Genomic DNA, 12,839 nt, shown 5'->3' on the forward strand with positions numbered 1-12,839 from the left:
TGAATATTAAAATCAAATAATCAAATAGAGAACAAAGGATACTCCTCCGAAGTGCAATGGATAAAAACCGACTCAAATAAAGATAATTTATTTAGTAGCTACCTACAACGACTGTCCTAAACAGTACCTTATAACAATAGGGCTCTGAGCCTTATTGAATCTTTTTCATCCCTCGTGCTGCTTCCCACGTTGTGTTTAGCTGAAAACCTTCTTTGTTACTCGCATTCTTCTTTTTTTTCATTCTCCCCACTTTGTGAGTTCAAACTGTGTTCAAGGGAACTTTACCTATATTAAAAGAGAATCAATTGTTGCACTCTGTTGACGTTTCTTGGTCTATGTCAACAATCTGTGCCCCGAAACAATAATCGATGGTTTATTCCTAGAAACGTACCTCTCAATTAGATACTTTTAAATGCATTCCCTTATGAAGCCTTGTCCCAGTACTTAATCACATAAACAGTGTTTAACGAAATAAACCATTAATCACATACGTCCAAGCACACACAATATTTATGTTAAATTCTCTCAAAACCCTATCGCAATGCACATAAATTACGTTGAGATTTAAATGCGATCTTTTTTCGTCATTGACCACTTCAGTTTCCAGCGGTGCGTCCGAGCTTGGTCTTCTTTTGTTTACGAATTGTTCACACAAAGAAATTGAATTACGTTTGAAAACATCCACTGACGGCCGGCATAGTCCAGTGGTAACGCATTGGACTGCCATTCCGAAGGTCGCGGGTTCGAACCCGGCGTGCGTAAATAAATTTTATTTGATTAATTTGTGTTATTTCACAATTAATTAATTAAAATTAATTAATTAAAATAATATATAGTATATTTGCGGCACGTTCCAGAGTGGAAGATACTACCAGTATCGCCCTGGTGTAAGACCACCATTCAGAATTGAAACATTGCTCCAAATGGCTTTAGCCGTGTTTAGTGACTAGATCTGAATAGCCAGGTACTTCCCCACCTTCCTCTTTCCCTTCCCCACTTGCCTTCAGCCTCACAACATCCCTTAATTGGGGATGCCATAGTCTCACTGGCTCCAGACGGGAGCAGTTGGGACTCTTGTGAGGTATTCACTATAAAAATAAAAAAAATAAAAAATTGAGCAAAACTTCTTTACGGAGAGAGGTAAAATTATCTCAAGAAGTTTAGCGGAGTTTACTGATAAAGGAGCAATATAGACACGTCGAACACTCGGGAATAAAACAAAATATTTTTTAGTACAAAATATATTTTATTGGTTAATTTAACCTAGATTATTAAATAACATGCCATCATTTTTTGTGACTGAATTTGATTGCGTTTTTAATTTTTACCCACTTTTGGGTAATTTCATACATTTTTAGGCAATTTTGGGTTATTTTTACCCACTTTTTTGCAGTGGGAAAATGTGGCATATTATGGAGATAGCTTACAAAGAAGATGTTCTGAGTTGAGCACAAGTTTACTGATATTATGGAGATAGCTTACAAAGAAGATGTTCTGAGTTGAGCACAAGTTTACTGATATTATGGAGATAGCTTACAAAGAAGATGTTCTGAGTTGAGCACAAGTTTACTGATATTATGGAGATAGCTTACAAAGAAGATGTTCTGAGTTGAGCACAAGTTTACTGATATTATGGAGATAGCTTACAAAGAAGATGTTCTGAGTTGAGCACAAGTTTACTGATATTATGGAGATAGCTTACAAAGAAGATGTTCTGAGTTGAGCACAAGTTTACTGATATTATGGAGATAGCTTACAAAGAAGATGTTCTGAGTTGAGCACAAGTTTACTGATATTATGGAGATAGCTTACAAAGAAGATGTTCTGAGTTGAGCACAAGTTTACTGATATTATGGAGATAGCTTACAAAGAAGATGTTCTGAGTTGAGCACAAGTTTACTGATATTATGGAGATAGCTTACAAAGAAGATGTTCTGAGTTGAGCACAAGTTTACTGATATTATGGAGATAGCTTACAAAGAAGATGTTCTGAGTTGAGCACAAGTTTACTGATATTATGGAGATAGCTTACAAAGAAGATGTTCTGAGTTGAGCACAAGTTTACTGATATTATGGAGATAGCTTACAAAGAAGATGTTCTGAGTTGAGCACAAGTTTACTGATATTATGGAGATAGCTTACAAAGAAGATGTTCTGAGTTGAGCACAAGTTTACTGATTTTTTTTCTCCATTTTAATGGTTTTTTGATGACGTCCGCGGATAGAGTTCGAAACATCATAGAAGTTGTATCTAAGCTGTTTTGCAGATTGAAATTTGATTAATTTCAGCATACCGTGACAAAATAAATGATATATTAACAATAAATGACGGTGTGTATTTAATTTGTTTTAAAATTAATCATTATAAAATTTACTGTTCAAAATTTTTTGTCTAATGACATGTGAGGATTTTGTGACTTAAACTGTGGTGAAAAGTTAATGTTTTATTCTCTACTTCAGACATCAAAAAAGATGTACAAAACTTTCAAGACAGTATAACTCCAAACAGACAGACATTTGAGATAAGCCGGAATAGTAACATAATATTATTTCCATTGAGGGGTGGGCCCAAAACATGCCGTTCTCCTTTGACTTAACTACAGCTAAAGAAGCTTAGCCACAGCTAAAGAAAGATTGGAAAAGTTGGCCGATAGAATTAAACATAATTTCAAACGTCTAATGCAGAGTCTCTATGCATTTTAGTCATGTGTATTTTCAAATGGTGATGTTGAGAGTACCCTTTGAAGCAGATGTGGCAATGGAAGATTTGTTGGTCGGTGTGGGTTTTCTGATGATCAGCCAAGAGTTTTCTGGAGATGAACTTGGAAGGGCACGAGTTGCAAGGGAACTCCTTTTCTCCAGTGTGGACGAGCTTGTGAAGTTGGAAGAGGTTTAGGAAAGGGAAGGACTTGTGACATGTTCGGCAAACATAGTTCTGCTCTACTCGGTGCATCTCTGATAGATGGCGCTGGAATAAAATAAAACAAATTACTATCAAAAACCTATAAAAAAATAACGATATCAGTGATATCTACATAACAGAAGCTACAGAGTTGTATGTTCCATAAAAAAACGATTTTTTATCTACACTTTAACTTTTACAAACATCTGTCAATTTTTTTCAAAAAGAGTACACCAATGGCGGTGATTGCATTTATAAATATTTGAAAATTGGAGAAAAAATACTGAAATTAAAAGTTGTTTGTAATTTATAATAATAACATACCTTAAAATAATCAGGCCTGAAAAATGTCCTTTTACAAAATTCACAAATGTATTGATTTTTCTTTTGGTGAATGAATTTTATGTGCGTGATTATAGTTTTCTTAGATTTATATGCTTTTCCACAATATTCACAAGCAAAATTTTTTGTTTCCACGTGAGCTCTTCCATGTTTGGTGAGCGATTTTCTAGTGAAAAATTCTTTGGGACACTTTGTGCACTTAAATTGCTTTTCGCCGTGGGTCAGCAAGTGATTCTTATAGGCCAGTTTTAATTTGGGAGCAAAATTCTCACCGCAAACGTTGCATAAGTGTCCGATCTCTTCAACTTTAACAATACTTTTTTTGATGTTGTCCTTTTTGTCATCTTCCATCGACGCATGGTCAAAAAAAATATCTTGATAAATATCATCTGATGCATTAGATTCTTTATCGCCATTTAGAAACTTAAGCGGGGTGTTGTCATTGTCACTGTCCTCTTCAATTTTTATTTTAGTTTTTTTTTTCATTCGTCGTGTAGAAGTCGGGGTGTCAGGACCGTTATCGACAGTAAATGTTAAAAGATCATTGGTGATATCGCAATTTTTTTCATCTTTGATTTTGACTAATTTGTTTCGGAGTTCGCGGTCATTTTCCTCACATTTAGTGATGAAAGCAACGGTAGCCTCCATCTGTAGCACACAGGAGAGACAAATGTTTTCAGGCAGGCCATCGTGCTTTCGCATCTGTGAAAAGCAAAATGAGTCTGTTAATTTGTGTATGGTAATACATCACATAACGCCGATTAAACCATATCCGCACAAGATAATTGCGGCAATTTCACAGAGAAGACATCCAGTTGATTGCCCCAAACTAAACGAGTGCTAACTAAAACTAAATAATTATTTTTTATCACCCAAACTAAGAACCAATTTTAGGATCATGGGTTCATATTTTTACTTAACCTTTTAAATGCCAGTAGGTAGAAGTGTAGCTGTGCACAGCAGGCCAAGAATGCGAGTTAACTCGCTCTTGGCACAGAAGCGGTTAATAAGAGAAAATAAAAAAACTAGTCTTGAATGGTATCCATAATTTGTGGTGTATCGATTGAGGAAAAACAAATCATAATTTATATGTGTAAAATTTAAAAAATTTTAGCCCAAACTTTAAAAAATTTGGTTAATTAATTTAAACAAATTTTGCATGTTGCAAGCATACTGCAGTTAACTTTACATAATATTTTAGATTTTGTGCAGACAATGTTAGTTTTATTGTCCTTTTTTTAAGGGAAAATGGTAACACATGAATCAAATCTGACCCGGGAGGGCGTAACTCCGAAAATAACAGTTGACACTGGACTTATGTGCACCTAAAATGCAGTGTTCTGTGCCACTGAGGAATAATGGGCACGGGGTATGTGAATATCGAATGACTGTTGTATTACACCCGATGATAGGTTTGCCCGGGTCTATTTTGACCCATGCATACCAGTTAGGTGTCCGTGTCCCATTTTTCTGTATATTTAACTCAGTTAGTAACCAACGAGTCTTCGTTATATTGAAAAAAAATCGTTCAATCATATACAAAGACTTTTGATGAAATACATAGTTTATTTGTCTGCGAGGAAACAGGGTTTTAATTGAGAAATTTTCAATAACTAACAAGCATAAAATATGATAACTAAATAATAGGAAATAGTTTAAAATAACAAACCTTCAATTTACTACAACTCAGAAACTTTTTCAGAACAGCTCTTCGGTCATGAAAGAATATGTCCATTATCGCGTTATATCCTAGACAGAGTCGACAAGTACTCATAGTGAAAGAAAAACATGCGAATAATGAACAGAATAAAAAAAGAAATAAATAGTTAGTCTTTAAAACAATAACAGCACAAAAATCTTTAACAAGACTGGCGGCCTAATATTGACATTTTGATACAATACGATTTGACAGCTAACAAACGGTAAATTTGTTTGTGTCTATGACTTTGAAGTTTGCAAACGTATATCAAATTTCACAGATCAAAAGAACACCAATGGCCAGGTGAGTGGTTTATGGTTTATTTATGATCTATGGTATGGAATCAGGCGAACTGTCAAAATTGCGACTGGTTTATTTATGGCTAGGAGTTTCCCAATGTTATTCGATCTCTTTTTATGTTATTAGTTTCAAAAGTCATACATATCTTCCAATATTTGGTTCCGTAATTGAATGATTAGTTTTCGTCTTATAATATCATGAGTACTTGTCGTCTTTGCCTAGGAAACACTGCTGTAATGGACATTTTTTTTCATGACAGGAGGATTGTTTTGCACCGGTTTCTGCTGTACAGCAAACTGAAGGTTGGTTTTTATTTTTTTTCATACGGTTTTTATTATTACCAACATTCTCATGCATTATTTATTCGGTAAACTTGTTGAGTTCCGCTCCACGCTTAGTGCGCAAAAATATATAAATAACACTTGGTGTCAACTTAATTACCACAATAAATAACTATGTATGTGGTGGTAGATGGTAAAAGATGCAAAAGATAATTTTTTTCTCAATCAAAGTTCTGTTTGAAGGTTAGGAAATACATAAATTATTAAAACAGCCCAAACTAAACCCCAAAAACCTATTTTGTGCATGTTTACTTAAACCCCAGATTTAAATAGTTGTCTCCATTAGATATTTCGGTAAACCACCGACTTAAATAGTTGTCTCCACTAGATATTTAGGTAAACCCCCGACTTAAATAGCTGTCTCCATTAGATATTTAGGTAAAATTGTCGAATTCCGCTGCATTCAAAGGCTCTTTTAAAAAAGAACACTTGATTTCAACTTAAATTTGTGGTGTAATAGATCTACGATTAAATCTTAAAATTAAATAGTTTTTTGTTTCATCCGTAAAGTTAAGTAAAACTAATTAGTAATATTTTTTGTAAACTTAAAATAGTTCCACTTCATGTGGTCTAATAAAAACATAATTTTTTTAAAATTTAACCCCTCCAGCCCCAATTTGACCCCTCCAGGGTCATATATGACCGGGCGTCCATATTTTATAAAAATATTTTTATCTTTTTTCTACTAACTAACTAACTAACCATCACACCGTTTTCCTGCAAGGGTAGGCAGAGAGGACGGACCGCCAAACAACTCGGTCTTGGCACACACTTCTTGCCTCATTCACATTCATACATCGTCTCATACATACTCTTCTATTATTCTACGAAAGTAATAACTTCTCGATACCACAAGGCACAGTTTTAGGACCACTTTTGTTCATATTATATGTAAATGATATATTTGAAGTTGCTAAATACGGGGAAATTGTCTCATATGCAGATGACACAGTGCTTCTTCTAAAAGCAAACACATGGTTAGAACTGAACAAAAAGGCTAATTCAGACATCAATGAATTGAAAACATGGTTTGACAATAACCTACTAACGTTAAACTCTAAAAAAACACCCTACGTACCATTTTTCATAAACAAACCAAATACGCCGCATGAAATAAACATTCGAATTCACTCTGCACCAAGCACTCAACAACACCACTGTAACTTACTATGTACTAATATTGAAATTAAAACTTCAACCAAATATCTAGGGATCACTATTGACCAATGCCTAAAATGGATACCACATATAACCATTCTCAAAAACAGAGTACGAAAATTAACCTTAATTTTTAGCTGCTTAAGACATATTCTAAATAAAGAACTACTGAGAATGACGTACTTCGCATTCTGTCAATCCATAATCCAATATGGTATAATAGGATGGGGGGGCGCCTATAAAACTCACACACAACCTCTTTACATTGCGCAAAAACTAATAATTAAAATAATATTAAAGAAATCATTTTTATATTCATCTGAACTCATTTTCAAAGAATTTAAAGTCAGAAAATTAAATACTCTTTTCCTGTATCACGCAACCTTACAAGTGTACAAAGATGATATCCTAAACAAAACCGTACCATTCAAAAACATAGCAAATCTCAGGCAAAAATACATGTTACCAATTCCGATTTGTAAAAAAACTTTGGGTCAGCAAAACTACAAATACTTAGGAACAAATTTCTTCAATAAATTGCCAGAAAATATAAGATCACTAAATGATAGTTTCAAAGAATTCAAAACACATTTAAAAAAATATACTGAAAACCTAAACTAAATTTAAAAAAAAAAAAAAAAAATAAAAGAAAAACAAAAACAAAAAATTAAAAAATTAAATAAAAATCTAAGAAACTAAACAAATAATACCTCATCCCATACACACAAGCAATTGCTTTTTATGGGAGAACATTGAAAAATAATAAATATTAATCATAATATCTTATCTTATTACTAGTGAAATATATATATGTATATCACACATTGTAAATTTATTTATTGAATAAATTGAATTTGTTTAAAAAAAAAAAAAAAAATTCTAACTCTTGACATGGCCCGACTCGAGTATCTGAATCACTTGATCGTGCCATGTCTTCCTCGGGCCTCCCCGACTTCTGCTACTATTCGCATTTTCATCATATATTCTCCTTACACTCCTTTCTTCGCTCATTCGCTCTACATTCCCAAACCATCTAAGCGTCCCTTTCTTAACCTTACTCATTACTCATTGTGAAAATACATATTTTTTTGACATTAGAAAGAGAAATAATAATTTTTTCCAGTTTGTCTCAAATATTTTTATTGGATTCCATTAAAAAAATCCTAAAAATAGCCAAAATGAATAATTCATATTTCGCACCGCTATCGTAACAATCTGTTTAACTTTAAAAATTATTTTTTATTATATGAACAAGCTAAAAGTGAAGGTACAGTTTTCGTACAAATTCCAGTCGACTCTCCCCCTGATGTCACGCATGTTGATCAACTTTCATTAATTATCAGATTTGTCGAAGAAAATGGGCAATCCACAGACATATGAATATATAGACTAGAAATTAAAGGTGAGGGGTAAAATCAACTGTTGAAGAACGAAGGGGGTAAAGATCATCTACAGACAAGTTCCCACTAAAAAACTCAACACATAAATACGCTACAAGGCTCACAGAAAACTTACTAATACCAAAAGCAAACAAAACAATATTCCAAAAAGGACCATACTACATGGCCATTAAAGTATATAACAACCTTCCACATAACATTAAACAAATACAAGATACACACAAATTCAAAACGTTACTAAACACTTTCCTTGTTAATAAATGTCACTACACGTTGAGTGAATACCTCACGTAAATGAAACACCTATTTTTATTGGTATATATATTTGTATTTTTTTTATTTTTTCGTTGGTATATTGTTATTTTATGTGTATAAACATTGTAATTAAATAAATGTGGTTAGCTGGAAGAAATGGGGTCTACCCATAAGCTATACCTTTTGTAATTTTAATTTTACAATAAATAATTTTTGATTTGATTTGATTTGATTTGAAAAGCTGACTGTGATTCGTCAATAAATCAATCTGACAGTATATAGGCATCTCGCATTATAATATCACCATTTAGTTCTTAAAAGTAAAATCTGCTTTTGAATGAATAGACATTTTTACGTGGGAGCGCAAATTACTCGCCACGTTATGAACAAATTTGCGAAGTCCAAATTCGGCAAAAAAAATTTCTTCTATTTTCAGAGTCGAATATTTTGTTTACGTATTTAGTTAAGACACTTTTATAAGTGTTCATAATTTACTTCCCAGTAACAACGATGCGCACACTTGAGAATCGCTACATTCGACCAATGTTGGCTCGATGTGATAGTATATGTTTCTACAACTGATTCATATATTATACGACGTGAATAAGCTTAAAATGATGCTTACATATGGAATGTAATACGACAATTGGGTTTATTCTCTTTTTCACATCTATTTTTACAAGTTTTCATATCACAAGCCACTATTTTGCCGTGTTATTTCATAAAATGCCTCGACCATAGCTCGACGCTAGTTCGAACAAGAATGATGACGTCACATTCTCAAGATTCACGGGAAGCCATACGCGAGCCCAGCCGGCTCCAATGGAACCGGTATGGGGAGTGGGGAATAATACGCTTTTAATCACTTAGGGCAGGTCTACTAATATTCATATGTCTATGGGACAATCCATTTAATGATTTTGTGTTTCCTTCCTAACACTGGTCATAAATCAGAAGACGTGTTGAAAGCAGTCCTCCCCACCTTTAATATCAGCATTAATAATTGCAGAGGTCAGTCTTCCGATAATGCCAGCAATATGCCTGGTTACTACAAGGGTTTGTAAACATAAATAAAGGAAATATGCCCTTATGCAATGTATGTACCATGTTTCACACATTCTATAAATTTAATCAGGTTGTGAGCCGCTGAATGTTGGGTACAGGCTACTCAGTTTTAATCAGGTTGTGAGCCGCTGAATGTTGGGTACAGGCTACTCAGTTTTAATCAGGTTGTGAGCCGCTGAATGTTGGGTACAGGCTACTCAGTTTTAATCAGGTTGTGAGCCGCTGAATGTTGGGTACAGGCTACTCAGTTTTAATCAGGTTGTGAGCTGCTGAATGTTGGGTACAGGCTACTCAGTTTTAATCAGGTTGTGAGCTGCTGAATGTTGGGTACAGGCTACTCAGTTTTAATCAGGTTGTGAGCCGCTGAATGTTGGGTACAGGCTACTCAGTTTTAATCAGGTTGTGAGCCGCTGAATGTTGGGTACAGGCTACTCAGTTTTAATCAGGTTGTGAGCTGCTGAATGTTGGGTACAGGCTACTCAGTTTTAATCAGGTTGTGAGCTGCTGAATGTTGGGTACAGGCTACTCAGTTTTAATCAGGTGGTGAGCCGCTGAATGTTTGCCGCAGTTTTTCAGGTTGTTGCAAAACTTATGTTTTCTTCACAATATCAACACAACGATCAAAACTGTTTAAAAAATTTCTGACTGAACCTTAGAATTTATCTCTAAAAAGTCTGTTGAATACTCGATGGTCACCTAGAGATGATGTCTAATCAAGAACTGGAATCAAATTATAGCAGCTCTCGGATAGATAAAATATGATTTATCATAAAAACCTTTGGCCTGCAGTGAAACAACAGGTCTGCTATCGCAAATATCTAATTTAGAGACTGCCATAATAATCTGAATTGTGGGGCTCCATTTTGATTTTGGTCGCAATTTAATTTGGTCTCGAAAACTCTGCAAGGGAAGATTGAAGTCGTTGCAGGTCTCTATGAATCATTAATTTTATTATTATTTTTTAATGATAAACTAATGTTTATAAGGCAAGGTTTTTTATGAATAATAACAAGGGACAACAAATTATTATAAGCATAAATTACTCGCCTGAAATATCCATAAAAATTGAAAATATCTCCCGAGCATTGAACCTGCATCTTCTGATGTCCGATCAGGTGCTCTGGACCACTGAGCTACGTCGGCTTATTCCCAACCTGCCAAATAATTCAACATGTACAAGTACTTCAATGAACAATTACTGCTTATTATATTTTTTTCACCTGTAAACAACCAAATTTATTTTTGTAGGAAAGGCTTTGTTAGTGCTGAATTCATTCTGATTATATTATAATATGGAGACCGATTTGACAAAATCATTGAGCTTTGATGAGGGGATTGATGATTTCGCAAACAATTTGGCACATCGCAAATAATTAATGTGATAATATGTTTAGAAAAGTAATTTAATATTTATTTACGTTTTTCATGACCCTTTCTCAAAAATTTGTCATTTTGTAAAACTTATTTAATATTTCGTTATAGTTTTGAAGTTTTGGAGCACTGAAAAATAACATTTAATATGAGTTTGTAAATAGCTTCTAAAAAATTAAACATACATTCTTGTTCATATTCGTTCGTTGTAATAAATAACTATAGTAACAAAGTACACGTTTTTATTTGTCAGTTCAGTGTTTTTCACTTTTGCTATCGGGTATTGGATCGGCCAATCATATTCGCCCTGGGCGATAAATTTACAAATATGTCCCTGGGTGTAGTAGTGCAGATTTGGCATATTGTCATGACGTCTCCTGTTTTGTAACTTTCAAATTGCGTTTGTCACAACAGAGTTGTGTGGCAGTCCATCTTCTCTGCCTATCCCTGCAGGGTATCAGCGTGATGGTTAGTTAGTTAGTAAGAGAGATTTTCAGTTGCCATCCTTGTTAGTGTTATTTGACTCGTTAAATTGTTTTTACAGATGCAAAAGCATGATGGCCTCCCCGAAAACGTGTGTCTCGACTGCGTCCTCAAAATGGAGGCCACCGTCAACTTCATCAAGAAGTGCGAGGACAGCGACAGAGAACTCCGCTCAAACATAAAAGAAAACTCATTTAAGAAAAGAAAACTGGAATTGTTTAACGATCTCATGTCGTTTACCGTTGATGATGAACCCTCCACTTCTGCAGCTGTCCAAGTAAAAGATGAAAATCATTTAGAGAATATTTTTAACATGCAGGATACTTATGACGATAGCGATAAAGATTCCGTTATATGTCTAGACGATGATGAAGACTATTTTGGCGATGCTGAAGTTACGAAAGATCTAACAGAGAAAAGTAAAGAAATACGCCCTAGACGACTCTCCGAAGAAACTGGAAGTTTATGTAATATTTGCGGACAACATTTCCCTTTTGGCCAAATTACTCAGTTCAATTCGCATCTGATATCTCATGGTGATAAGAATTTCAAGTGTACGACGTGTCGCAAGGCGTTTTACACCCAGAAGTCTTTAAATGTTCACGCTAAAATACACGTCGCTACCAAGGAATTTGCATGTGAGATTTGTGGTAAAACGTTTGCACGAAGTGTTGGGCTGAGAGAACATGTGAAATATGTTCACATGAAAGAGAAAGAATTTCCCTGCGAATTCTGCAATAAAACATTTTACAGACCTGACTACTTTAAGGTAAGCTGATATTTATTTATTATTTTTTTTTCGGAATAACTTTTATTGAGTAAAACCTCAAATTGTAATATTTAAATATTGAAGACAATATTAGTGATTTTTAAACGAAAATCTGAAACAGAAAAATCAGAAAAGGAAACGGTCACATCTGGGACACGAACCCAGGACCCTTGTCTTTCCGGAAAGACAAGGGTCCTGGGTTCGTGTCCCAGATGTGACCGTTTCCTTTTCTGATTTTTCTGTTTCAGATTTTCGTTTAAAAATCACTAATATTGTCTTCAATATTTGATATTTATTTTCTTACTGGTGGACCACGCAATACTTCACTACTGCTAATGTCTTTCTCGGGCATCTCTGACTTACACCATTCACTACTGTATACCACAATGTTATGTTATGTTATTTTCTTTTCAGAAACATTTATCCGTCGTACACAAAAAAGAGCAAAACTACCTCTGCAAAATCTGCAATGAATCCTTCCCGTTTCTGCACTTGTTCCAAGAACATAACCTGATCCATAAGGGTGAGCCAGACTTTCACTGCCAGCACTGCGAAGACAAGTTTCACACAGAGAAGCTGCTTCTCGACCACGAGCGAAGCCACACAGAGGAGACTCCGTACACCTGCCCGACTTGCTTCGCCGGATTCTTGCGGCCCCATCAGCTGAAGAAACATGGGGAGAAAATGCATAATATAGAGATTGATTTTGCGGATTTGGTTGATTGAGAATAAGTTTCCGTTAATCTAACCTAAAC

General features: G+C 34.6%; 3 protein-coding genes across 3 annotated transcripts in view; 1 reads left to right on the forward strand and 2 right to left on the reverse strand.

Annotated features, from left to right (window-relative positions):
• LOC149411963 (uncharacterized) overlaps positions 1–12,839 on the reverse strand; it is a 591,119-nt gene that overhangs the window by 31,715 nt on the left and 546,565 nt on the right. The window lies entirely within an intron of this gene.
• Positions 1,139–5,137, reverse strand: LOC149411967 (uncharacterized). Its single transcript, XM_089646400.1, has 3 exons — positions 4,913–5,137; positions 3,226–3,945; positions 1,139–2,967 (listed from the first exon to the last, which is right to left on the reverse strand). Exons 1-3 carry the CDS (start codon positions 5,015–5,017, stop codon positions 2,668–2,670), a joined length of 1,125 nt encoding a protein of 374 aa, XP_089502526.1. The 5' UTR covers positions 5,018–5,137; the 3' UTR covers positions 1,139–2,667.
• LOC149411968 (uncharacterized) lies at positions 5,318–12,810 on the forward strand. Its single transcript, XM_089646325.1, has 3 exons — positions 5,318–5,544; positions 11,377–12,084; positions 12,499–12,810. The coding sequence occupies exons 1-3, from the start codon at positions 5,440–5,442 to the stop codon at positions 12,808–12,810; spliced, it is 1,125 nt and encodes a 374-aa protein (XP_089502451.1). The 5' UTR covers positions 5,318–5,439.

The sequence above is a fragment of the Hesperophylax consimilis genome, chromosome 24 (assembly GCF_061612785.1).
Source record: "Hesperophylax consimilis isolate HC1 chromosome 24, BYU_Hcon_1.0, whole genome shotgun sequence".
In the NCBI taxonomy this organism is placed as follows: Eukaryota; Metazoa; Arthropoda; class Insecta; order Trichoptera; family Limnephilidae; genus Hesperophylax; species Hesperophylax consimilis.